General features: G+C 55.7%; 1 protein-coding gene and 1 pseudogene across 2 annotated transcripts in view; both read right to left on the bottom strand.

Moving 5' to 3' along the window:
• Positions 1 to 8,202: 8,202 nt before the first annotated feature.
• LOC309970064 lies at positions 8,203 to 8,687 on the bottom strand (annotated as a pseudogene). The gene has a single exon. The product of its transcript is annotated as an uncharacterized misc_RNA (transcript).
• A 5,070-nt stretch (positions 8,688 to 13,757) lies between these two features.
• Positions 13,758 to 27,445, bottom strand: part of POLR1A (RNA polymerase I subunit A) — a 76,338-nt gene continuing 62,650 nt past the window's right edge. Inside the window, exons 25-34 of the mRNA XM_082852372.1 lie at positions 26,981 to 27,148; positions 25,973 to 26,108; positions 25,297 to 25,454; positions 20,329 to 20,455; positions 18,945 to 19,055; positions 18,079 to 18,372; positions 17,129 to 17,329; positions 15,786 to 15,903; positions 15,134 to 15,298; positions 13,758 to 14,750 (exon numbers count right to left, since the gene is read on the bottom strand). Of these exons, the coding sequence (XP_082708498.1) occupies positions 14,650 to 14,750; positions 15,134 to 15,298; positions 15,786 to 15,903; positions 17,129 to 17,329; positions 18,079 to 18,372; positions 18,945 to 19,055; positions 20,329 to 20,455; positions 25,297 to 25,454; positions 25,973 to 26,108; positions 26,981 to 27,148 (1,579 nt within the window). The 3' untranslated portion in view covers positions 13,758 to 14,649. The remainder of the gene's footprint in view (positions 14,751 to 15,133; positions 15,299 to 15,785; positions 15,904 to 17,128; positions 17,330 to 18,078; positions 18,373 to 18,944; positions 19,056 to 20,328; positions 20,456 to 25,296; positions 25,455 to 25,972; positions 26,109 to 26,980; positions 27,149 to 27,445) is intronic.

A 27,445-nucleotide genomic window follows, 5' to 3' on the forward strand; every position in this document is an offset into this window, starting at 1 on the left:
AAGTGGGGCTCTCTTAGTAAGGGAAGCAGGGGCCGAGGGTACACAGCCCTGGCCCCCTTCCGGGGGCCCACAGTAGAAGACACAAAATGCGCAGAAAATGGCTGTGAAAAGACTCCATTTTTACAATGCAATAAACATCAGACAACTTTGCTGGGGAGTCAGGAGCCTCGTAGAGAGTGAGCCACCCAGGATTCTTGTCATGAAACTCGGGTTGTCCACAGGCGGGCTTCGAACAGAGACTTCAAAGCGCTTCTGAGGGTGCCAAGAACTTAGCAGGGAGGTCGCTCCCCCAGAGCACAGAGGCCTCACCTTCTCCCTGTGACTCCACCCCCAGGGACTCAACTGCCTTCTTGGCTGGACTCGTGGGACCTCCAGGAAGATGCTGAGGAAGTGGAAAGGCCAGTGCCCTCTGGGTGGGTCTCCTGGGAAGGCCTGTGAGGGGCCTGGGAAATGATCACAGGCTTTATCCAGCCTTGGGAAACTCACTGGAGGCCAGGTCCTGGTTGAGAGCTGGGTCCTGGGCCCCCTTGGGCCCTAAGAAGAGCTGGGCTCGGCTTCCTTCTCTCCCAGCAGTAACTACATGAGACAGTGGCCACGGTGAGGAGACAGAACCCAGAGTGAACCAGCTGCAGGAAGTCCTGGCTTTGTTCTCGAGGCTGTGAGGCCCAGAGAGCAGGCACTGGTGCTAGCTCTTCGCTGTCTGGTGTGGCTCCAGCAATCCCTCCTGATATGGTCTCCTCTCCTCAGCCCCGTGCCCCCTGCTTCGACTGCAGGCAAACAGGGGGATGCACTGGCCTAAACACGCCCACCCCGCCCTGCGCCGGCTCACCTGCCTTCCCCAGCCAATGAGATGGGGGCACGACCTCTGGCCTTCCCAACACATGGCCCAGGGTGGTCCTGCTGCTGACGCAGGCCACGAGCTCCTCATGGGCTGGAGCACGTTTCACAGGGCTAAGCACGGTGCTAGCTGAGAACTAATGCTCAGTGGGGAGAGGCCACAGCAGACAGAGCAGGAGCAGGGCCAGGGCAGTGGGTCCATCTGCAGCCCTCAAGGGGCTCAAGCATGTGGCACATGGCAGGGACAGCACAGCTGAGCCTGGGAACAGGGGTGACAGGCAGGGGAGAGGCAGCCCACCAACACACACACACTGACACACGCTCACAATTACATGAGCTGCGTTCTAACAGGTATACTGGAGACTTGAATCCATTTCCCCTTTAACCATGGCACCCTCTCCCCATCACATACACCCTTACCTGCTCTCGATTTCCTGTGTCACAGCAATGGCTAACACAGGCCCCTTGTCTCCCATCAGAAGACAAATCAATCCCTCCCTTGCTCTACCGGGCTTGGAGGCCACAGAATGTATTTGCCTCTCATTCATAGTGACGTCAGCCAGAGGATGGGGTTGGCAGTGCTGGGATAAGTAGAGGTGCAGGGGTGGTGGGGCAGCAGGAAGGGCAAAGGCCTCAGCAGCTCCAGGAGCCACCTTGGCAGCAAGAACCACCTTGTGATCTGGACAGACCCTGGTCCAGGCATCCATGTAGCCTCTAGGAAAAATGCAGCATCTCCAGTACAGATGTAGCATCTCCAGTATGGGGTAAGAGAGAGAAGGGTGAACACTTTCAAGGAGATTTCCAAGCATCTTTGATCGTTCCGACCTACCTCACAGTTGGCTGTGAAACTTCAATGAGATCATGGATGTGAAATGCGCCTTGAGACAACTACTCACTCGTTGACTCATTCATCGAAAATGTGTTGAGAGCCTAGAATGTGTCAGGCATTGTGCTTGAGCCAAGAGAGAGCGTAGAAAAGATAAACGCATAAAACAGAGAAAGAAAATAAACAGTACATGAGCCACCACAATCCCTCCTTTCTAAGCCGCAGGCAGACATGACTAATCAAGCATAGCTCTCTTTATCACAGAACCTGGAAAGGACCTCAGAATTCTTCTCAATACAGTTCTCTAGGCAGCTACTCCTAATTGAATGTTATGGATTGAATATTTGTTTCCCTCCCAAATTCATATGTTGAAGCCCTAACCTCCAGGGTGGCTGTATTTAGAGATTAGGCCCCTATGGAACAATTATGATTAAATGCAGTCTTAAGGGTGGGGTCCTGATCTTATAGGATTAGTGTCCTTATAGGAAGAGATGCCAGAGAGCTCACTCCCTCTCTCCCTGTCCTCACACATCATGTGAGCACATAGCAAGATGGCAGCTGCCTGCAAGCCAAGAAAAGAAGCCTCAGGATGAAACCTACCTTGTAGGCACCTTGATCTTGGACTTCCAGCCTCCGGAACTGTGAAAATAAATTTCTGTTGTTCAAACTACCCAGTCTGTGGTATTCTGTTATAGCAGCCTGAGCAGACCAAGACACTGAGTCAACATGAAGGATGATGTTTGTCATTCCTGGGGCAAAGACATGGAGGTACTGACAGGCGACGTTGGTATCAGAAACAGGGAGCAGCATGGTATGTCCAGGGCCCATGATGTTTAGAGAGGACAGAGATGGGACTGGAGAGCGAGGCAGCCACCGTAGTACATGTGGATGTGTAGGCCGTGCCAGGGCCTTGAGACTTACTCTAAAAGCATTGGGGAATGATCTTCAGGTCCGCATTTAGAAAGATCAAGCTGGGACTTCCCTGGTGGCGCAGTGGTTGGGAATCCGCCTGCCAATGCAGGGGACACGAGTTCGTTCCCTGGTCTGGGGAGGTCCCACGTGCCACAGAGTAGCTAAGCCTGCGAGCCACAACTACTGCGCCTGCATGCTGCAACTACTGAAACCCGTGTGCCTAGAGCCCATGCTCTGCAACAAGAGAAGCGACCGCAATAAGAAGCCTGCGCACCGCAACAAAGAGTAGCCCCCACTCGCCACAACTAGAGAAAGCCCGCACGTAGCAACGAAGACCCAACGCAGCCAAGAATTAATTAATTAATTAATTTAAAAAAAAAAGAAATCAATCTGATGACAACCCGTCTATGTGCAGGCTTGAGAGCAGGCAGGCAGGGATAGAGGCAGGAGGTCAGTAGGTAGCTGCCCCGCGGATCAAGCCTGGGATGGACCTGAGCCACGTGAGAGGACAGGCTTGGTGACCAATTGGCTGCAGATTAAGAGGAAGAGGTGAGGTGAGTCCCGGGTTTCAGATTTGGACAATGGGTTGGACGGATGTCCCTCCCTTTGACAGGAATGTGATCTCCTATGGGGAGATCTCCTGTAGGCAGGCCCCAGGCTGAGAGCAGAAGTCACTGCAGCCACATGCTATTGGTCAGAGTCAGGCTCAGGCCAGCCCAGATTCAATGTGGGTGGGGATTGCCCAAGAGTGTGAATACAGGGAGGTGTGATTCCTCAGAGCCACTGGGTAACAATCTTCCACCACATCCAAGTAACAGGCAGGAAGGAAGGGGAAGGACAAGGTCCAAAGCCAGAGGCACCTGCCACCTGGGCCTGTGGCCTTTGACGAGCTCTCCCTGAAGCCCTGCTCTGACTTCCTCTGGGCCAGAAAAGAACCAGGTCACGTGAACACCCTTAGCTGCAAGGGAGTCTGGGAAACTGAATGTTCTCACCTGCGCACATTGTCATCCCCTCAAAAACCTGAATTCTCAGGTAGGGAGAAGGGGAGCACGGCTTTGAGTAGGCCACGAGCAGAGTCTTCTGTGGAAGTCTCAGGGGGGTGGGGGTGGGGGGAATAACAACCACTGAACACCTTTATGGGAGAGAAGCCATGCTTAGTGCTTTACACAGAATTTGGTTCAGTAGGTCGAGGGTGGGGCCCAAGAATTTGCATCTCTAACCAGCGCCCAGGGGATGCCAAGGCTGCGGATGCGAAACCACGGTTGAGTGGTCCTGAGCTGGGTTACACTGAGGAAACAAGCAACTCCCAAATCTCAGAAGCTTAAGTGACAAAGTCTTGTTTCTTACTCACGTGACCTGTCCACTGTGAGCTGCTGGGGCTTTGCTCCCAGGAACCAGGTGGCCAGAGCAGAGGGAGAGAAGTCACCGCAAAGCACCTTCTGGCTCCTTCGAGTTGCATGGCTGTGCCCGATATCAGATGTCAGACAGGGAGGAAGAGCTGTTTTGGTGAATGATCCTTTGGGCTACCCCAAGCTTCATAGAAGCAGTGGGATTTGAGCTGGCTGGGCTTTGAAGGATGAACAGGAGCTTACCCTGCAGAGAAGGGGGAGAACATTCCAGGCTGAGGAAACACCATCAATTAACTACCATTGATGGAGCACTGATTACGTGCTAGAAGCTTTCAGATCTCTTCCTTCTGAGTCCTCACAAGGACACCGAGATAGTATTGGTCCCTTTCATGAAAGAGGAGACTGCGAGTTTGAGATCAGGTCACAGCGCCGGAACATGGGAGCCCAGGAACTTGAACCCAATGTCCAGGGCTTTCTTACCCTTGTCACTGTGGTGTCAGGGAGGTTGTATGGCTGTGTAGGAGATTTGCAGAATGATCTGTGTGCTGCTGTTTCCTAGAAATTGGTTCCAACCTCCAGAGGATTTGGGGGGTGGGGGCAGTGGGACTCATTAACGGACAGCAATTTTTATTGTGGTTAAACATACATGACGTGAAATTTACCACTTTTAAGTGTACAGTTCAGTGGCATTAAGTACGTTCACACTGCTAGGCACCATCACCACCATCCATCTCCAGAGATTTCTCATCTTGCAAAAACCGAAACTCTGTGCCCATTAAACAGAAACTCCCCAATACCCCTCCCGCCAGCCTCTGGCAACCACTGTGCTACTTTCTGTCTCTATGATGCTGACGACTCTATTCCATATAAGTGGAATCATACGGTATTTGTCCTTGTGTGTCTGGCTTATTTCACTCAGCCTAATGTCTTCACTGTTCATCCATGTTGTACCATGTATCGAAACATCATTCCTTTTTATAGCTCAATAATATTCCATTGCATGCACGGACCCCATTTTGTTTATTCCTTCATCCATTGATGTGTATTTGGGTTGTCTCCACCTTTGGGCTATTGTGACTAATGCTGCTGTGAACATGGGTATGCAAATATCTCTTGGAGTCCCTGCTCTGAATTCTTTTGTGTATATACCCAGAAGTGGGACTGCTGTGTCCAGAGGAATTTTTAACATAAAGGACTTTATGTGGGTCAGAGGTGCTGGTGGGCTTCGTTGGGGTCCAGGGGAAAATGCTGCCCACCAGCACTGTAGGAGGAGGCCCAAGACCCCCCAGGTTCCTCACTGCTCCCCGCTCCCCCCCCAAGGATGTCCTGGTTAGGCACCCCTCACCTGCTGCGGGGGGAGGTGGGGCTGCGGGAGCCCGGACCCACCACCCAGGTGCAGCAAGTCTCTCTGCCGGGTTATTTAACTGTTTATCAGGCATAGATCTTGCCCCCCTGGAGCTGGGAATTTTTCCAGGGAGAACAGCCCTTCCCCTCTCTAAGCCTCTCTTTTCCTGGCTATAAAACTGAGGTGCTGGTGTTGGCCCGCCTACCTCACAGATTGTCAGGAGGTTCAAATAAACTAATGGACGTGAGGGACACGGAGATGCTGCTTCCTGCTGGAGACCCACCCCCCGCTCCCGGGCTGCCTTCCACGCACCCCTCTTGGTGGGTCACACAGGGGCACTGCTGGGGTGACGGTCTGCAAAGGCTGAGGCTGCTTCCACAAGGCCGGAAGAGCCCCCGGGGCTGAAATAGCTAAAAAGAGGACAGCTCAGTAAGATCACTTCCTCAAGACAGTTCTGGGGCAGTGGTTTGCAAATTAGAACAGGACTGAGAATCCCCCAGAGGGCTTGTTAACACAGAGAACGGACCCACCCCAGAGTTTCTGATTCGGGGAGGCTAGGGTGGGCCCCAGGAATCTGCTCTCCTACAAGTTCTGAGGCTGCTGATGTGGGGACCGCATTCCGAGAACCACGGCTCTAGAAAATGGAGGAAAAAAGATGCTTATTTTGAAGACCACGGACACATGAGTTCCCTCCATCCCTCCTTTCCTCTCCCCTCCCTTTCTTGTTTCTTTCCTTCCTCCTTTGTCCAACATTTATTATTAGAGCACAGAGTCTGGCCTGGGTTGACCAGATGGTCCTTGGCTGCCCAGGGCCCAAGGCCTGTGCTTGTGACCGGATGCAGAGGAGTCTGCGTAAGTCAGGCTGCTGGGGGGAGGGAAAATACCATGTTCTGGGCGAGGGGCCAGGCAGCCTTCCAGGCCCTGCAAGAGCCCAGGGCACTGTGCAAGTCCGGGGCAGCCTTCCTCCGGGGTCAGGTGGTACCCACACAGCAGGACACTGGGTGGGGAGCTGGTCTTGGGAGAGGCACCTGATACGGTGCCGTGCCAGGCCCCGCAGCCCAGCCCTAAGGCGCTTGCCAGGCTAGGCCTTCCGAGGCAGGGCCGGAGGAATTCCCTGGCGGTCCAGTGGTTAGGAGTCCATGCTTCCACTGCAGGGGCACAGGTTCAATCCCTGGTTGGGGAACTAAGATCCCGCAGATTGAGGGCTGGCAGGCAGGCTGAGAGGTTCAGTGAGTAGGGGCAGAGCTCCACGGGCACTGGGGCAGCCAGCCCTTGGCCCTTAGATGGCCAGGTTGTGACATTTTTCTTTGAAGACTCCAGCGTCCTTGTGTCCCACCCCGTGACCCATGGTGGGCCCTGCAGTCCACCTTCCCAGAGACTCATCCAACAGGCTTCCCTGGACCTTCCCTCTCCTCCCTCACGGACCAGGGTCTCATTCCTCAGGGCCTCCTTTTCTATTTTCAAAGGAGATCACAAACCAATCCGATCAATGGAAGCTAATATGGTCCCCTGTGTCCATCATCAGAACCCAACAAAAGCGCCAGGAGATGAACTGCAGAGGCTCAGCTCCAAAAGGGAAACCAAACCTGGGCGTCTTCCCTGGAATTTGATCTGACCCCAGGGCATTGCTTTCACCTTCTCCAGACCTATTCCTTCAATCCAGAAATGGGGCCAATAGGACGAGTGCCGAAGGGCTGTGGGGATTGTACCAGCTAGTATCACGGGAATCCTGGGTAACTGGTACCTCTCTCCTCTGCAGCCAAAGGCTGGCCCCCAGGTTCTGAGATTCTTTCTGGTAACACACATGACATATTTCTCAAACTCTTCAAAATTTACCTCCGCTTTGATTGGGGCCATAGGTTGGGGTTCTTAGTTCCTTAAGGTGTCTGCTTGTTGTTCATTTGTTCCAGTTTCATCTCGTGAGCTGCCAGTTCCCCAGCCAGGCAAAGCACAGGACCCCCTCCCCGCACCTGGCTGTCCCGTCTGTACCTCTGCGAGGCGCACTCAGAAGGGGTGCTCTCCGGCCGGGGGAGGCACCTGATACCCTCCCGTCTGCCAGCCACACTCCACGTAGGCAGCTTCTGATGCGAAAACCCCTTCCTTGGGGTCTGAGCGGAGGGGGTGGGCACAGTGTGGAGACTGGGAGCCCAGGCTCTGGAGCCCACAGTCGGGCTGCAGGTCCTCAGTGGCCCCACATGTTGACTGTGTCCACGTGTTCCCAGGGAAGGAGGAGCGTAACCGTATCCCTCACTGCCCTGGGTGAGTGGCAGGGGAGGGTGGGTGTCCGCACCTGGGACCCAGCTAAGAACAGCCATGCAGGAGCAGAGGGCTCCTCTCCGTGCTCTGCTCCTGACTTCGGGAACTTTCTGCTGTTAGCACGGTCCCTCCATCACTATGGAGATGCTGTGTGCAGACCTCCTGTTGGTCCCTCACAAGGGGGAGCTTGCTCTGTCAATCAATCTCCGTACCTCAGAAGATGCCCAGCGTGAGCTCTGCACTGAATTTTTGGCCCGTATTATCTCATTTGATTTGGGAAGGGGTGGAAGTATTTAATGCAGATGACAAAAGGTTATCTGTATCTGTAAGAAATAAGAGTTCTTCAAAATTGACAGTAAAGGTCAATAGAAACCAACCAATAGAAAATGGGTAAAGGATACAAGTAGACAATTCTCGTTTAAGTGCAAATCAGACTAGCCAATACGTGTCTGAAAAGAGGCTCAGAATTATGAATAGGGAATTGCAAATTAAAGTAACAATGAGAGGCGTTGTTCACCTCTCAGAGTGGCTAAAATTTCAATGATTCCATTTTGTAAAAGAGACAATGTTCCTCCCCCCCCACACCCCCACCCCCGGCCCCCATAGATGTGTATGTGGCAGGGTTTTCTCAATCCTGGCACAACTGACATTTCGGGCCAGATGATTCTTCTTTTTTTTTTTCTTAATGAATAAGGCAGCTTATTAACCCAGCATCATTTGTTGTAATGCTTCTTGTTGGCAGCCGCCACCTGTCCAGCGATTCTGTCCAGATCTCTCTGTCCCGAACATGTGAGTTTGCAGCCCCCATCTTGGTCCTTTCCCACCACCTTCAGCCCCTCTGGGGCTCAGAGGACCCGGCGGGCCCCGCTTTTGGAGCCTGTGCTGAAATGGCTGGGCAGGACACTTTCTCTGCCGTCCCCCCCCCCCCCCCCCGCCGAGATCTCAGTCCTGGAGCTGTCCCAGCGCCACGCCGGAGGTACAGGTGCAGTGCTGTGGGAGCAGCTCGCGTGTAGGATCACAGGGCGTGAGCTCTTTGTGTTTGGCCAGCTTGACAGCGTCCACCCATTCAGGGCCTTTCAAGCTTCCCGGACTTGCTGAGGAAGGCTGCCAGGGCTCTGACGAACTCCCGCTGGTTCACGTCTTTTACAGTAACTCCAGGCATCATGCGGCCTCCGCACTGCCAGCCAGGGGAAAGGAGGGGGCAATTCTTGATCGCAGGGGCTGTCCTTGTATTGTAGGGTATGTAGCAGCACCTCTGGCCTCTACCCACTAGATGACAGTAGCACACCCCCCACTCCCCGGTTGTGATGACCAAGGATGACACTGCCAAATGTTCAGGGGGCAAAACTGTCCCCCACCTCTGCTTGAAAACCACTCGGTATATAGCTAAACGTTGACAGCTGCGTATGCTGTAATGAACACTTACTTAATTTTAATCACTATTTTACAGATAAGGAAACTGAGGCACACAGAGGCCAAGTAACTGTCAGCTGAGGACCCGAGATTCCAAGAGGAGTCTGATTTCATAGCTCAGTTTCTTACCTGAAATGCAGCCGCACTGCTCAATTACATTTTTGAGGTTTGACTGGTTGAATGTACTGGGACTTCAGATTCACGTTTCCAGGCAAGAACCACGGGCCAGGGAAGGGGAGCCCAGGCCTGTGGTGCCTGAAACTGTCACGTATGAGGCCACAGCCCCGGGGCTGGCTTGGCTCCCTGAGATGACAGTGCTGGGCGGCCAGTCCAAAAAGCATCAGCCAGCAGGGCCGCCTGACCTCTGAGCAGGGCTGACCACCATTTGCAAAGAAAGGCCTAGAGGCTGAACCACGGGGTGGGGGCGGCGGGGGGGGGGGGAAGGTGGAGGAGCTTGGATGGGGGCAGGTGCATGAGGAGGATGGTGATGACTGGACTCCTGATTCTTTCTCATTTCCCTCCCTCCTGGCCTCTGGGCACCCAAGTGCCTCCCTCCCCACTCAGTGTCGCACTCACCGTTCTCCCCACACTGCCCTCTCCCCAAAGTCCCGCTACAGCCAGCTGGGTGGGCAACAGCCCTACCCGGAACGGCAGGGGAGGTGGGCGGGCGCATGTTCACGTGATGCCTGGCGGCTTCCTCAACCTTTGGCCAGGTCACAATGGGCTGAATTTCCTGTTGGCTCGTCTGTTTGGGGCCTTAGACCATGAGCTCTGTGAAGGCAGAGCCTGGTGGGCATCAAGATTGGGTGGGTGCAGGATGAGGGAAGGAGGTGGGAGAGGGGCAGTTGCTCAAGGGCTGAGCAGCTCCAGTGACACCCAAGCCCAGCCCTGGTGAGCTGAGGTGCTCAGCTCTGTCCCCTGGGACTAGGTTCTGGCCTTTCGCTGGATCTGTGAACAAAGCATGGCTGTGAGTTTTCAACTGAACAGAGCTCCTGATTACCTCTCCTGGGAGGAGAGAAGAGCTGCTTAAAGAACTTGAGGCATGATCCTCATCCAATAATTCAAGCTTAGCTTTTTAAACGGAAACTTCTCTTGGAGCTGCTTCTAGAAACACTTGCTGGTTGTGTCCCCTCCTCCTGTCCCTGCAGGTCCCCTGCTGGTAGGAACGTGTAAGTTGAAAAAGCAGTTGCCCTGATGTGCTGGGCTGGGAAGCAGCATCACCACCTCTTTCTTTGCTGAGCCCCCAGGTAGAGCTGATCAAGGCATCCTTTGAACCCCACTGTATTCTTGGCACCATGAGAACTTTATCACACACATGCACTCCTGCTTTCTGAAGACAGAGATCAGACCTTAAGATCTTTGTGGAGAAACCTGGTGTCCATGACTCACTTGTCGAGAAGTCAACACACTAATAGGAGGGGACGGTGGGTGGCTGTGACTCGGCACAGCTTAGGGCTTATTCTAAGTCGGCGATTCTCAACCCTGCTCACGTTAGACTCATGCCCCAGGCTCATTAAATCAGTATCTCTGGGACAGTGGTCCTGTAATCACAGGTTTTATAAGCTCTCCAGGTGTTTCCAATGCGCAGAGTTGAGGACCTCTGTTCTAAGTGGACTTTGGCAAAAGGGGGGCTTGACGGTGTAGAAATATTGAAATTTTAGACTGTAGCTATTTCGGCGCTTGTGACCGAACTAAGAGCCCTATGTAAGCGAGGCAGGAGAAAGAAAATCACACCAGGTTTGGGATACCTGCAGAGTCCAGCAAATCCATCAGCTGAACTGCATGGCCCCAAACACGAGCGGCAACTGGTTCGCTCATGCTGCGGTCCAGTGCCACCCACTCACGAGGGGGTGAAGTCACAGAGAAGTCGCTGATGGACGACTTGTCACCTAGCCAGCTTTTGAGGACCGGTCTTTCCTATTTCAAGAGCATTCTCTGGACTCCTACAGCCCCCAAATCAATCGTAAACTCAAAATTTTAGGGTTGGCAAGCAACAAAGAGACACTTCTTAAGGGGTTCCTAACTCTCTGTAGGTGCAGACCCCCTAAGGGCCCCAGCATCTGATTGGGTCCCGCAACCCAAATCAAATCCACGATGAAATGCCACCTCACACCCATCGGGATGGCCTATATATATATATACGGTATTTCATCATGGATTTTATTATGTATATAAGACATATAAAACAAAACAGGAAATAACAAGTGTTGGCAAGGGTGTGGAGAACCCTTGTGCACTGTTGGTAGGAATGTGAAATGCTTCAGTCACTGTGGAAAATAGTATGGCAGCTCTCAAAACATTAAAATAGAATTGCTGTGTGATTCAGCAATTCTACTTCTGGGTCTAAACCCAAAATAATTGAAAGCAGGTACTTTAACAGATATTTGTACACCTATGTTCATAGCAGCATCGTTCATAAGAGCCAAAAGGTGGAGGCAACCCCAAAGTCCACTGACAGGTAAATGGATAAACAAAATATGGTACATACATACAATGGAGTATTAGTCAGCCTTAAAAAGAGGGAAATTCGGACACATGCTACAACGTAGATGAACATTGTGGCTATTATGTTAAGTAAGCCAATCACAGAAGGACAAATACTCTTATCATGCCACCTATAGCAAGCAGTAGTCAAATTCAGAGACACAAAGTAGGATGGCGGTTATCAAGGGCTGGTGGGAGGAAGGAATGGGGAGTTATCATTGAATGGGTACAGTTTTAGTTTTGCGATGAAGGTAACTGTGATGATTACGCAACAATGAAACTACTTAATGTCACTGCACTGCACACTTAAAAATGGTTAAGATGGTAAATTTTATGTTATTTTTTTACCAAAGTTAAAACACAAAAACAAAACCCCACAGCCTAGTTCTGGAGTGGGCACACATGAAGGAACTCACATTTTCACCAGAAGTGGTTTATCAGAGTAATGGCCTGTAACAGCCCTGAAAGGACCAGGGAGGCCCAGGGGAACCAACATATATTGTGGCTCCTGTGTTTTGGGGGAAGGGGACTGGGAATGGGACAGGGGGCTTTATCCATTCCTTGGTTTTCTTCTCGATTCAGGTAGAAAATGTCTCAAAGACTCACTGAGGTACCTGTGGGAATGCTGGTAGTGTTTTTGATGAGAACCTAGAGAGGGGAGATTTTTTAAAAATTTAAGTGTTGTTAGAAGCAAGCAAGTAGGTAGGAATTGATACGCGAAGGGACAGGGTGGGGGGAGTGGACATCCAGGAGCAGTGTCTGGTCCAGCACCTTGGGGTTCTGCGAGAACTCGTAGCTTCTGTGAAGTTTGGGAACCCCACCAATCACGATCCATTCCACTTTGATTAAAAAAAAAAAAAAAGATCATTCAGGGGAATTCCTTGGCGGGCCAGTGGTTAGGACTCTGTGCTTTCACCGCTGAAGGTGTGGGTGCAATCCCTGGGTGTGAAACTAAGATCCCATAAGACGCGTGGCACAGTCAAAACAATAAAAAAATTAAAAAAATAATAAAGAAATGAAGTTGGTAAATATTAAAAAAAAAAAAAATTATGCAGCTTGACCTATTCTCTTCATCAGATTTGACTTGGACTTACTTGTGGCTCTCTCCAAAAATCAACTTTGCCCTCAGAGAGGAGCCTTTACAAGACTGAGAATATTCCAAAGGACATGCCATCTTAAATGGCAAAGGAGGCCCCCCCGCCCCCAGAGGCTGCTGAACAAACAGTGGCGCTGAAGTGAGCGTGTAAATCCCACAGGGGAGAAAGGGAGTCCTGGTCGGCCAAGATGTGCAAGCCTGGAACGTCTGCTTACAAACCAGGAGTAGGTCTCCAGGAGAGAAACACGCGTAGAATGGAGCTGCCCAGGACACGCATGGATGGGCAGGAAGGGCAGGGGGCCATCACCCCCCTCCCAACGCAGGTCAGGGGTCTGATTTCAGCAAGCACGTCAGCCCTGCCCACATCTGGGGCTCGCTTCTTCACCTCTGCACCCTCAGTTCCCAGGTGGGGCTGAGCCATGACACTCAAGTGCTTACGCTGAGCCCTAGGGCCAGGTAACCACATGCTTATTTGTCCAATGGGCACCTTGTGACCTCCTGAAGACCCTCTCCCACAGTCCAGTAGGAGTGGAAATGATCAGGTTATAAATTGGTCCTTTAACACCCAGAGAGCACATCTTCACCTGCGGTGTGGATTCCATCCTGACCCTTCTTCCTGCGCCCCTCAGAAGCTGTCCCTAATCCTCTGTACCCAAGCCCTGGTTGAACCCTATTTCTTCTTTCTGTTTTTTTTTTTTTGGCCGTGCTGTGCAGCATGCAGACTCTTAGTTCCCCAACCAGGGAGCGAACCTGCGCCCCCTGCAGTGGAAGCGCGGAGTCCTAACCACTGGCCCGCTAGGGAAGTCCCAGGTGAACCCTGTTTCTGCCAGGTTTTCTCCAGTGTGGGCACAGGACACACAGGCTGGGTTCTGTCATCACGTACCTTGGAGGGAGCAGCATGGCGACTCTCCCCAGGCGAGGCCTCCCTTCCCAGCCCAGACACACATAGCTACCTCCTTCCCACTGGCTTCTGCTCTCCTGGCCTCAGGGCCAGAAGCTGGCTGTGGAAGGGGGACACCACAGGGCCAGGCAGGGGTCAGAGTGGGAGGCTGCCAGGGCTGAGCTCTCCCTCCACGTCCTCTGCCAAAAAAACAGGAAGAGGAATCCGAGATGTGACTGCGCTGAGTAATTCCAGTCCCAGGCTCTCAAGTCACAGATGTAGAAACCACAAACCAAAGAGCAAAGAACAAAACCAAAGAGCCCGCAGTCTTTTAGACTGTTTTCCTCCCAACAGCTAGTTCCAGTGATGTTTATTACTCAGCCTGAGTTGGAATAACATTAGACAAAAATAGAAACAGCGTCTGGTTTTACAAAGCCTCGGCACAAGTCCTCTGATTTTTCTGTCCATGTCAGGGCCGCCTGCTGCTGGTACCAAAGGTCAAGGGAGCCCGGATGACCCCGGATGGAGCAGAGCCTGCACAGGGACGCAGGCCTCAGTGCTGGCTTGAGAGCAGAGCTAGGGAGGCAGCCGGGCAACTTGCTCAAGCGGTACAGCCCGGCTGGGGATCCAGGGTTTTATGTCTGGGGGTGAGCCGCTGGGGCCCCGAAGAGACCAGCCCCGGACTCAGGGCTGATCTGGTTCAGAAGGACAGGTAGCCACATGCCAGCAGGGCCAGGGCTCTGCCCCAGGCACGGAAGCTGGGTGGGTAGAGGTCTCCACCATCCTGTGCTTGTTCCAGAGAAAGAGCCTTAGCGGGGGCCTCTTTGGGAACTCTGTCCCCAGTGGCTGGTGCGGCCAGAAGGGGCAGGCCACGCAGCAGCAGGGCCCCCGCTCGTCGTGAGCCCGCAGGAAGCCTGCCTGCAGTCACTGGCTGCTCACAGCACTGAGACCTCGCGCCCCTACCCTGGGGTCGGCCAGGGGTTCCACCTCCAAGGCCTCCTGCAGCACAGGGGGAGGTCCGGCCGCCTCGGAGGGGCTCGGGGGACTTGGTGGACCTCGTGTGCATTGTGAGATGGGGAGGGGCAGGGATGAGCAATGTAGCCACTTTCCAGGTGAAGCCAGTCCACCTGGCTTTTTGGACCCCCCGAAGTCACTGCCGGGCTCTGCACCGTCACCATGAACTGCCCGGGACTCCGGTCTCCCGGTCCTCCCCTGTGACGGGCAGGCCAGGCGGCCAGTGCGCAGGGGCTGCTATCTCAGGGGCTGCTTGAGCTCGAAGAGGCCTGTCCCGCCCTTGACGACCTTCCCAACCACGAGGCAGGCTGACGGCGACCTCAGCTCATCGTGGGATCCTGGGAGAGACACAAGAGTGCTCGTTAGTTGGCTGAGGGAGAAGTTGGGGGCGGTGGAAGGCGAGGGGGGGTGGCACTCAGCACTGGGGCTGGGCGGGTGGGGCACCTCCGAGGCCACGAGAGATGGTGCTGAGGCTCAGGGTCTGACGGGAACGAGGCCGCGCTGCTCCTGCGTTTCAAAGAGAGGAAGACCCTCTCTCTCTTCTCCAAAAGGCAGAGGCAGCTCTCCCATCTGCTGCCCGCCCCTGCCAGCTGCTTCCCGCAGTGAGATGCCAAGATCTCCCCTGCGTGCGAGGCGTGTGGAGAGGTGCCCGAGGGACGAGCCCATCTGCCCAGAGCAGACTCAGGAGAGGGGAGGCCAAGGGCACCTGCCCACGACTGACCCATCATGGTGGCCTGCTTCAGAAACTGGAAGCTGGTCTCAAACGTCATCTGCTGCAGCGGGGAGGAGTTCGACCGGATCCCAAAGCGGTTCAGCGGCTTGTAAACACCCTCGAAGCACATGTAGTCAGCGACCAGGGAGAGGTGGCGGGGGTCAACGGCGATGCCTGTCACACGGGCGACAACCGAAGGGAGGGTTAAGCAGTGATGAGGGGACGATGGCAGCCGCATCACCTGACACGAGGGCGCCCCCCTCCAGCTCCGTCACCTACTCACTCAGCTCCCTAACCCCCGACCTCGGCGGGCAGCCCTCCCTCCCCGGTCACCATTACTACATCTCTCTCCACTTCCATCCAGCAGCACGGGAAGCAGCCTTGCAGGACACAAGACCCTAAATCACTGTTTGCACTTGGGAACTGAAACCCTGAAGGCAGGATGAGGAAGCAGACTCTCCCTCAGAGGCCAGCAGACGAGAAACACGCTAGGAGGCCTCGGGGACGGGACTGACAAGACTGACCCACAAGGGACTCCCTCTCCACGGTGGTTCTGAGGATCCCCTACGGGCTCCATGCTCACCGTGCCCCTATTTCAGTTCCCTGCGGAGCTGGACTGACACCCCAGGACCTCCCGAGCGCCGCCCACAGCCCCTCTTACCGTACACGGCGAACACATCCTTGATCTCCTTCTCGATCACCCGCAGCGCGGCCTCGATGCCGTAGGTGCTGGCCATGGCATGGATGTCATTGGAATAGAGGCGACGCAAATCCAGGACCTGGGGGAGGAGGGAGGGGTTGGTTTGGAGGGCCTGGCCTTCTGCCCCTTCCTGCAGACACACCCCGCCCAGGCCGACCCCCCCGCTTGGCTGGCACTCAAGCACAGCTGATGACAAAGTGGTTGCGAGGTGGCCCAGGACTAGCGAAAGGAAACAGTGTAGGCAGAGCTGCCAACAGCATGCTGGCCGGGCCCCAAGGTCTGTCTCATCATCACCAGGGCTAGAGGATGACTTGGTACCTGCTTTACAGTCAACAGGAAGAAAGGTGTTTGTCTATTTAATGGAGAGACCTGTTTCCTAGGATGGAGGCTTCCCCTGGTAGGCGAGGCAAGTTCCTCAGCAGAGACCCAAACGCCTCCCCCAGGCATGGGGAGCAGGGCTGGGCCTGCTGCATGGGGGTCAGCCGGGCCCTATCAGGGGCCTGGGGCTCCAGGTCGGCTGCCCCGGGGGGCCCACGGTGGCTCTGCACTGTGGCAGGTCACCCCCAGAGGCAACAGCAGAGACCCTGGTGGCCTGCCTGGCCTCGTCTGGACAAATCCCACGAGCACGACGCGGAGCTTGGCCTGTCAGTGGCCGGCTCTCGGGAGGCATGAGCTCTGCCTGCTGCGTCCTCCGGGAAAGCAGCCTGTGAGAGGCTCCGGGGCAGAAGGGGCCTTAGTGGGGCAGTGCTGTGCGGGGCAGGGGGGTGCGCGTGAGGCCGGAGAGCCTCGCCAGCTTGGTGCGCGCGGACCAGGGAAGAGTGAGCTGGTCCCAGCAACTCAGAATTCTGTGGGGAAAACTCGCGCCCACGGGTCGAGAGCACCTCGGAAGGTTCTGGGAGGCTCCGTGAAGCTGGGGGGAAGCAGGAGAGAGCCCAGAGGAAAGGGTGGGGGAGCAGGCGGAACAGGGCGCACAGGCCTCTGCCGGGCGTGGGGGGCGGGGCGGGGCCCCTCTGCACTCAGGGCCTCCTTCACCCGGTAAAGTGAGCAGCCCCCAGGCCAGCGACTCAGAAAACTACTTCTTGCGAGTCTACTTCGGGAAGGTTTTAACTTCAAGGAGAAGAAACTGTGCTCAAAGTGATCTGGGAAACTCTGGGTTCCGTAAAGTTAAGCCGGTTCCGTACTGCAAGCCTGACCAGGCTCATGTGCATCAGGGATCCCCGGGAGGTGGGCCGGGAGGTGCAGACTCGGTTCGGGGACCCTGGGCTGGGAGCGCGAACAGCCCAGGAGGGAGTGGGGCCACGCACCTCGGCGTACTTGAACAGCTCCGGGAGGTTGATGCCTTCTGTGTTTAAGACGAGCTCCTTCTCGTTCTTACTGTTGGTGGTTTCGTTCAGGAGGCACCTCGTGATGCCCTTGGTTGCATAGACGACGGCGCCTTGGGCCAGGGACACTACCAGGGAGCTCATGTCAAAGTTGACCTTGATGAGAGGGAGTTTCACCATCACCTGCAAGAGGAGAGAGAGCTGGGGCCGGGGAGAGGGCCGCCCCAGACCCACTGCCCGGGCTCCCCGGGAGACGCCTCCGGAGCCCCACTAGGGAACACCGCGGCCCTGCTGGGGTAAGCGGGTGGCGGGCCGGGCCTGTGAATGTTGGGTGCCTTTGCGGCCACACAGCAGTCACCTCCAGTCCGCTGAGGAGGAAACAGCAGAGCAACGTTTTCACAGATGTCGGTGAGAACGGTGAAAATCACATCCACTCACACCACCCTTGATATCCTTTCAATCACCACAAAGCACAACACGTGTCCTTTCACGGGTGCAACCCCGGTCAAGGCTCCGTACCCACGCTACCACTTAGGAACCAATGAATTGGATCGAAGGAAAGGACTAGAACGCCAGTCTGCGTGTAGAGACGTCCAGGCATCCAAGCCACCGAGTCTCTCAGGCAACACTGCAGTGCTGAAGCTGGGGACCAGGAACAAAGGCGGTGTGAGGAGTGAAGTGTCTCTGCCCGTCTCTATGACAACCGATACACGTCAACACACGTGTTGTGCTGAGGCCTGAAGTACAACGTGAAAGCACCCGTAGGGTCTGGTGGCTCAGATCCCCGTGCAGAGAGAGGACTGGCCCACGAGGGTGTGAAAATCAAACGTGCGAGGTTATGACCGGGGGTAGCAGGTGCACAGCTGTCACCAGCCTCTTTTAAGGGACCCAGGGTGGAGACGAGAGCAGCCGGTGGCCGCCCCGGCACTGACCTGGCACCACAGGCCGTCCTGGGTGTCGTACTGGTAGTCCTCGATGAACGGGTGGCACTCGCGCACGGCCTGCACCCGGCGCTCCACCGCCTCGGCGTCCTGGGGCTCCCGGCTGCGGGTGGGCTTCCACGGCTGCGCCAGTGGGGCGGCGGGGAGCGAGTCCTCCTCGGGGCCTGAGTCCCCCTCCTCCTCCTGCGCCTGGGCCCGGGGAGTGCCTTCCCCAAGGACAGTCCCTTCCTCCTGCAGGTCCTCGCCGTCCTCGCCATCCTCCTCGTCCTCACTCTCGTAGTCGACCTGGCGGGGGGCGGAGCACAGGCCGCGTCACTCGGGCCCCACCAGCCGTTTGGACTTGGCCTGCCCAACAGGCGCCCCTGCAGAGGCCTCAGCTGCTGGCTGACCCCGGCCCCGCCTGCTCCGTCGGCCCGGCCGCCGTCCTCCTTGCTTCCCCTGGGGATGCCAGCCCCTCAGCCCCTGGGCCCCCTCCTCTGAGCTGAACCCCGCCCCGCGCCTCTAGCTCTCGCACCTGTGGAGCCGCTCAGCCCTGCCACACCGCCCTCTGTCCTGGCAGCAACCAGGGCAGTGGAGGACCAGTAACGGGCAGGAGAAGGAAGAATTTTCACGGCAAAGACAGGAGGCGGCCCGACTTCCTCCCCCTGCCAAAGGCCTCTGGGTCCTCGAATCTGATTCAGACGCAGGGACGGCCAGCCCTTGCCCACCCGCCACCCCATGAGCACCACCTTCTCAGTCCACTGGTGCGCTGGGCAGCCCGCCTTGCTTCAAGGCTCCTGACGGTTCCAGCATGATGCACAGGCGTGGCCTCATGCACCGGGGGCGAGCCCTCATCTGTGACAAAGGGGTCCCCTCACCTCCTCCTCTTGTTTCTCCTTGCGTTTGGCGTCTGAGGCATCAGCGTCTCCCTCCTCAGCTTCGGCGTCCACGATGTGCCCCTCCTCTTCCTCGTCGCCTTCCTGCTCTCCCTGGGGTGTGGGGACAAGAAAGAGAAAGATGAGCTCTAATACCCTGGTGAATCCATCTCTCCACCCACCACACTCACCCAGCCACCCACCTGCCCACCCACCCATCTGCTCACCATCGTTCAGCCACCTATCGCCTTGCCAACTATCCACCTACCTACCTTCCACCCCCCTACCCACCCCTGGATTCCATGCTTCCTTCTCTGCAGCCTACATCTTTACACGCACCACTCGCAAAATCCTGCATTTAAAAAAAAAACAAAAGAAAGGAAGTGCCGAGGCTTTTCAAGTCATGAAAAGAAGGTGTTATTCCAAGTAGTTTTGTTATGGGTGGAGATGAAGGGAAAGAGCTGTCTTGGTATTTTAAAAGCCAAATATTTATACCTTTCTCCTGGCCTTGGTTCCTAGTTCCCTGTAGTCTCCTTCTGGGTGATCTGAGAAGTAAGACCGGGCAGCCTTTCAAAGACATCCCATGCCCATCTGTGCTTCAGCTAGCCAACTGGTAGACCCCGGGGCAGGAGACCTGGCACTCTCTCTCTCTAGATAGGCCACGCCCTCATTTTAGGGATGAGGAGACAGGCCCATAGTTGAGGTCACGGAGCCAGGAAGGGACAGGACCGGTCTTCGTTGTGGCCCTGTCCAAGCACAGCACAGCCCTACCGACCGCCGGCTCAGATGACACCCAGGGACCTGCCCCACGCCGCTCCTGGGCCTCTTGGCGGATGAGGCACCATCAGTCCTGGACTGTTTTGCCTCCACGGGTTTTTCCCTGGCTCTATCCTTTTTCGTCACTGTAGCCCAACTTCCCAGCTTCAAAATGCCTCTCTGGTCCTTGCCTAGTACTCCGTGGGCCTCAATTCATCTGGCCTAGGTAAGTCAAAGGCAGAGTGAATGAAACCAGAAAAAGAACTTCCAAGACCTCAGTGGGTACCATTACTTTGAGTCTAACCTCAGGAGAAAAAAAATCACCGACAGAGGAGTCCCTGAGAGCAGAGAGATGGAAGACCTGGGGCCCTCACCCAGGGCCAGGCAGACTATGCTGCCCGACGTGGCCCGCCACACTCAAGAAGAAAGTGTTGCTTTCCGGCTCTCTCAGAACAGTGGATAAACGCTAAGGTAGGTGGAGAGATGGGCCAACGGCAGGAAGAGGCTCAAGGGGTACCGAGGATGGTCACAGAGCCGTCCTAGGAGAACCGACTCAGTGAGCCGCCATCCGATGTGCTTCCCAGCCCTGGGTCCTCCCCCTCCCCAAGGGGCCCTCAGGGGACTCGCTCACCTGACTCCTCTCCGACTCGCCTTCGTTGTCTAGATCCCGCTGGGTAGCTCTCCGCGTGTTTACGCTTCTGAAAGCTGATGCTTTACTATTCTTCTTTCTGATGGATTCCATCAGAATTTTAAAGAATCTGAAACGAGAAGAAAGCCACGCAGCCCCGTTCAGTACCAGCACCTCCATTCTCCCCTCACTGTGGGGACAGGACGCTCTAAGGATCTCACACCCGCCTGAGGTGACGTTGGGGACTTCTACGGGAGACGGAGGCCCTGCCTCTCCCTTCAGCTCACTTTTCCCCCGCCTGCTGTTTCTGGGTGGTATATGGTGCATCGGAAGGAACACTGCTCCACACCCAACAGGCCTGGACTGAATACGTGCCCTGCCACTCCCAGGGTGCGTGGCCTCGATCACCACAGATGGCCTCCTGAGCTTTACCTCTCTCGTCTGGAAAACGTGGGTATTAATAGATACCATGCAGTCTTGCTTTAGGCATTAGAAACAACCCCACATCCGATACCTGTCATGGGGCCTGGCAGGCTGGCTGCTCAGCAAGTGACAGTTCTTGGTGCTGTGTGGTGGCCGTCTAACTAGGGTGGCAGGGCCTGCAGCGGGAGAGGGGAGTCCAGGCCGGGACGAGGGCCGCCCCCAGCCTGCCGCCTACCGCATCTCCAGGAAGTGGCACTGCTCGGGGCTGGCAACTCCTGTCTCCTTGGTGTGGGACCCCCGACAATTTGATGAGAGAACTAAGACGTGGAAGAGCTTATCGGGATCTCCAAGGTGGTGATAACTTACTTTGTGGCAGTAAATCATGTCGACAGGTTAGAACGAAACCAATTTAAAAGGACCAACTTGAGGCAGAGCCCAGAGGACCTTTCCTGGCCCCTGGGTCCTTCCCTCCTGAGTTAACTATTTCTTGCTTCCTCTGGGCCTCACCCTGTCTCCCGCCCCCTGCTCCTTTCTTCATATAACCTCTTGCCCGCCTTCTGCATCAGGCCATAGCAGCACATCAAACAGCCTTCTTTTAATTATATAAAGTATCAGTTCCTCATCTGCCCAGCCAGCCTTCCTGTGTTCTCCGAGCGCCTATGATGGGCCCACCATGTACCAGCCCTGAGGGCAAAGGAAGGATGAAAAGACAGGCACTTAGAGCTTTAACTGGAGAAGCAGGCAGGTCAGATGTTTACTATTTTGTTCATTAAAAACAAAAGACTGGGGCTTCCCTGGTGGCGCAGTGGTTGAGAGTCCGCCTGCCGATATGGGGGACACGGGTTCGTGCCCCGGTCCGGGAAGATCCCACATGCCGCGGAGCGGCTGGGCCTGTGAGCCATGGCCGCTGGGCCTGCACATCGGAGCCTGTGCTCCGCAACGGGAGAGGCCACAACAGTGAGAGGCCCACGTACCGCTAAAAAAAAAAAAACAAAAGACTGCTCCTCTCCCTCCCCACTATTTTTTTTCCCAACGTTTTAAAGCTGTACAGGGTTTTGGCTGAGCTTCTACCCTTGGCAGAAAAAAGCCTCCTCACCACCGACCCAAGGAAGAAAGAGCCTGGTCACCAGGTGCTGTGGACGGAGACCAGAGGGCCAGACAGGGAGAAGCCCGGCTTGACTTTAGAAAGATACGGGCCACCCGGGAGGAAGGGGCGGAAGAGATGTTTCCGAAAGGACAGGCTCTGGTTCAAGTCTCTGTTCTGCCAGAGTCTGGAGACAGAGACAGACGAGGGCCTTGACCCCATCTGTAAGTGTTGGGACCGCCCCTGCCCCACGCCTGAGCCTGCAGCGCAGACTGCAGGGCGCGAAACGACACGGACGGGGTGTGAAGCTGGGCTGCCTCCGCACACAGAAGCTGCTTGTCGCCTCCCTCTGCTGTGGGGCTGCCGCCCTGGCCTGTCCCTTCAGGTGACATCACCCCTCTGAGGCTCCCTTGCCAGCACTTCAATCCCCGCAACTGGCCTCAACCCCAATCCCCCACCTGCTCCCACCCCCTGCACGTGCATCGTCGGGCTTCTGTGCGGGCCATGTGCGCCGCCATCAATTTCCCCAGCCTCCCATCGATCTGCTGGAGCCGCGCCCAGGCCCACGGTGGGGTCTAAGCACAGATGGAACCCCCCAAGAGACCTTCCCTGACACCCCCCCGGTGCAAATCCTCTCTACCCTGCCTGCCTCTTCTGGTGAACAGGACCAGTGCAGAACGTGACAGAAGGTGAGAAAGGAGAATAACCCCCTGAACGGTAAGTGGCAGGCATGTCACCTGTGTGCCAGAAGTTCTCCCGGGGGTACAGAGTCTGCCCTTCTGTGATTTTGCCCAGAGCCAGGAAACCGGAGGCCCACAGCGACTGCTCTGTGAAGGTCGTGCTGTTTGTCAGAATGTGGCAACTGAGGGGGAACCGGAGGGGGGCAGCTGCACAGAAACCTCCGTCCCACATAAATAATTACCAGCAGGGAACATGACCCTCGGCTGTTTCCGAAAGTGCCTGCCAACAGCTCCACCACCTGCTGTTTGCAGAGTCAGACTCACAGAAGCTCTCGCCGCAGACTGCCAGCTCTGTGTTACACAGCTGGGGACCGCAGGCCGTGGAACTCACACACCCCTGCCACCTAGCTCGGTACTCCTGCCACCTCACCACCCCGGCCCACCTTCCAGATCATTTACACACGTCCAAAGGGGTGGGCGCCAGGATAGATACTGAGGGGAGCTTCACGGCTTATACACCTCCATCTAGCGAAGCGCCTCTGTGTCTCTCTTTTTTTTCTCCAATCTGTGTCAAAAGAGTCTCAAGATCCCACAGCTGGGACAGAAGGAGGGAAGAGAGAGAAGAGGCAGGGAGAAAGGGAAAAGAAAATGCTCCCGGCGGAGGGGGGGGCCTTTTCTGAAGGCACACCCCCATCCCCGTGTGGTCTCCAGGGGGCCTGCGTGAGGCTGCTTCGCTGCCCAGGCCTGGCAAAGGCAGCCCAACCACAGCCCCTTCCACGTGCTGCTCCCTCTGGCCCCCCTGCCCAAGTCACAGGGCAGCTCCACCAGGCGCGACTGCACACGGCTTTGCTCATCACAGCCTTGCAAGCACACGAGCCAAGTACAAAGAAGGAGCTGACTGAGTCTGTCACCACTGGGAAGAAGCCAGGGCTCCTCCTCACCAAGAAGAACTTTTAAAAAAGTGATGAATTTTCAATTCCCCAAGGCAACGTAAGGAGAAAGAACTCTGAGCACAGCCTGGGGCACGCCTCCTGTGACCTACCTGCTTGGCAGGCCCACACCTGAGATGCAGAGAAATGGGGCAGATCGCAGACTCCGCCTGCTCCTGGTAATTCTCAGGAGGCCACGTGATCTGAATTCCGATTTCTCAGGGAAGGGCCGCCTGGCCGGCACAGACAGCGGCACGCCTGGGAGTGGTGTTCCTCCCGGTTAATTAATGAGCCGGCAGCTGGGGCACAGACAGGTCTCCTGCGCCGTGACCCAGCACCCCGAGAGCACTGGGCCTGCCTGATAAGACGAGCCTCCTCCACCCAGGCGAAGAGCGACATAGGTGCTTCCGAGGCCCAGCAAGCTCCCCCGTCCAAAGGGCGGAGTTCACGTCCAAGCTCATCTACCACAACACCCGCCATCCTACATGCCACCTGCTTCGGGGGCCAGGCTGCAGCCAGTCCACATCTTCAGGTGAGGGCAGAACAGGGCCCATGGCAGGACGGTCACTCCCTCCCAGCCACACTGCCCTGGGGCCTAGCCTGTGAGTGGGCATCACTCAGTAAATATTTGTGGGATGACTGAGTGCACGGACGTCCTGCCTCGACTCTGCCGTCAGTTCTCTACTTCCAAGCAGCTCCAGAAAACCTGAGGGCTGTTCTAGACTCAAGACAGTGGTTAGTGGTCCGTGGCCAAATCCTGCTGACATATGGGATCTATTTCAGCCTCACCAGGCTTTTTTTTTTTTAATTAATTAATTTAGTTAGTTAGTTAGTTTTTTGGCTGTGCTGCGTGGCATGTGGGATCTTAGTTCCCCGACCAGGGATCGAACCTGTGCCCCCTGCATTGGAAGCGGAGAGTCTTAACCACTGGACCACCAGGAAGTCCCCTCACCAGGCTTTTAAAAAGATATGAATTAGTTGCCAATGCTTACAAATTAGAGAAGATTTATAAAAAGTAAAAGCAAGCAAACAGCCAAAGAAAGAAAAAGGAGAGGCGGTTTTCTTCTTATTTTTCTGCATCAGAAGGTCTGGCCACCCTGGCCCACATCCCTGCCCGCTTGAGGCCAGTGACGCGCTCTCCAGCTGGACGGGGGCCCCCAACCTGCCTCACCGGCCTTCTCACCTGCCGGCCCCGCAGCCATCTGAGTCTGCGCACCGCGATCCAGGGTCAGGTGGCCAGTCAGACGTGCTTCGCTGGCTCTTCCTGGCTCCCCCAGCCCCAGTATGACCCCCATCCTACTCCTGCGCACTCAGCACTGTGGCCTGTGCTTGCCAATGGCCAACAGTGACTTGAACTGGAGAGAAAATGGATGTTCCTTCTCCCCACCAGAAGGGAACCAGAATTTCTCTAAGAAGCTGAAGGTAACCCCAGCTATAGACCTGTGTTCAAGAGTAGCGTGCCGTCAGCACACTGCTCCTTCCTAGCAGAATATAAGTGTATCAGGAACCGCATCATGACAGAAATTAACACCACGTGCTGGTCTGACGTCACAGCAGCACCACTGCGACGGGGCTCTGCTCTCTTTATGGTACATGACCTCCTCCATCTTAAAGCCTACAAAACCCGAGTACCCGAGACTCATGGGCCAGAGAGAAAAACAGGGGGCAGAGATGGGAATGCGGTTAATGCAGTCATACCCACAAGCCACATGAGGCTGCAGGACCTGTTCCTTTTCTAAACACCTCCTTTGAAGGAATCATTTGCGCAAAAGCACCCGGTCTCTGGGAGTCCTGTGGCCAGAAGCCCTCAAGGTCCATGACAAAGTCAAGCAATAAGCATGGCCTGAGTCCTGACCTCGTTTCCATGAAATGCAGGATGTCCCCGGGTCTCAGGCACTTTTCCTGCTGGTAGTACGCGTGTGGCAGGAACTGAAACCGCAGCTCGTACACCCGGAACTTGTTCTGTTTCTCCCCCATAGAGAAGGACTCCTGGACATCAATTTTCTCCAACACCTAGAACCAGATTGACAGACAGAAACCAATTTGCCCAAAGCCTGGGACTGAGCGTTACAAGTGGGTTATGGGAAAACTGAGAGTTTGCAGGGACAGGGGCTGGGACCACAGGCCAAAATCCCAAAGAAACTCCAACAAGCTCTGCTGGTGTAGATCCCTCGGGGGGTGGGGAGAGAGACCCCCCCACACCCTGTAGGCACACCTCCAGAGGACGGCCTGAGGCTGGAGGGGGCAGGCTCCAGCGGGGCTGGTAAGCTGACCGACCCAGAAAGTGTCCTGATTCTTAAGGCACGAAGAATGCTGCAGACCAGTGATTACCTTTAAAGCTTCCTGATCCATCCCTGCTTAGCACCTGGCAGAGAGAGCCTCCCTCTCACTGGGTGGAGTCTGAGCCAGGGTCTGAACAGCTGGCAAAGGCTGTTCTGCCCAGATGGGAGAAGAGTTGGGAGGACGGATGGGAGGATGCAGGAAAACGCCTGCAGCCAGCCTGTAGCCCTGGGTCCCAGGGAGACAATTACCTCCCCGAGGCACACCCTGGTGAGCTGCTTCTTCAGGCTTTTCACTTTCTTCAGTGCCTTCTTGGTGTTGAACACAGGCACGCGCATCATGGGCGTCTTGATGTTGGCGCTGGCCACCATGAGAATCTCCCTCAACCTGTCACAGAACAAGGGCACATCTGACCGTAAGAGGTACCCGGATTCTTTACTTTTGCGAGGCCTTTCTCATAAAGATGTCACAGTTCTTTGAGGATCTGCGAGAGACCACAGGATCTCGTGGGGGAGATATGCTGATCAGGGAGTCCCAGCTCTGGCCCCGCGTGTGACAGCAAGGGACTCTTCTGTCAGCTTCCTCCGCTGGAGCACGAGCTCCTCAAGGACAGGGCTGTGTCTTCTTCCTGTTTCCTATCACCTGTGCCTCGCATTACAGCGTGGGTGCTTACTGAACGAATAAGAGATGCAGGGAAGGGAAGCAGCATCTGCAGCGCTCCCACTGGGCACAGGGACCACGGCTAGACCTCGGCCATGGCTCAGTCAGCCTGCACGGCCCGACTGCATGGTGCACCCCGCCCTCCTCCCTCCCACAGGAAGCTGGGGAGCCTGAGTCACTCTGCTAAAAAGTAGCCGGGCCAGGCAGGCGAGCCTGATCTCTTTTCTTTCCTCTCACCCAGCGGCCACCATCCCGCAAGGTGCGTACTTTTACCTGAAGGGCCAGGGCCCCTTTGGGTCATGTTCTAGGTGAGTGGCGCCCCCGAAGTTGGGCAACCAGACGGCCTGACCCCGGGAGTATGTAGTTTCACAAGCATCTCAGGTAACTTGGATACAGGAGTTGGTGGAGAGATAAATGGAGACACTAAGAGGCCTGGGCATGGATCCAACCACAGAAGCCCATTGGGCTCTGGATATTCCAACCCTGACCCCTGCTTTGATGACACCCTCTCTCTCTCTCTCTCTCTCTCTCATGAAATGACTTCCTCCCCAGGAGTGGGCTAGGACAGACCCAGCCCCTGCACCCTCGCAGTCCCCCACCTGGGAATGCCCAGGGTGACGTTCATCTCGCCTCTGCCGGCAAAGTGGAAGGTGTTTAGGGTCATCTGTGTGGAGGGCTCCCCGATGCTCTGTGCGGCCAACAGGCCCACGGCCTCTCCCGGGTCACACAGCGAGCGCTGCCACTTCAGCTGCAGAAGAGTCCTCAACCTGGAGATGGGGCAGGGGACAGCAGGAGTCAGGGGCACAGACACTACCTGCCTGTCAGGAGCTGTCAATGCCACCCGCAAGCAGGGTACATGGACCTGTTACCTCTCCCTCTTTCTGGGCTTGTTTTTTTCTAAGCAAATGGTCCTTCTAAGCCTTAAATTCCGGCCAGTGACCCTGAAATGTCCTAAATGACACAGCACAGAGCCCAGCTGGGTAGCTGAAGCTCTAGATGTCCATGCTCGGACTGTTCACGTTCACCCTGAGAATGTCACGGAACTAGTGAGCTCACTATTCACG

This window comes from Leucopleurus acutus (assembly GCF_964270905.1).
Source record: "Leucopleurus acutus genome assembly, chromosome: 12".
Lineage (NCBI taxonomy): Eukaryota > Metazoa > Chordata > Mammalia > Artiodactyla > Delphinidae > Leucopleurus > Leucopleurus acutus.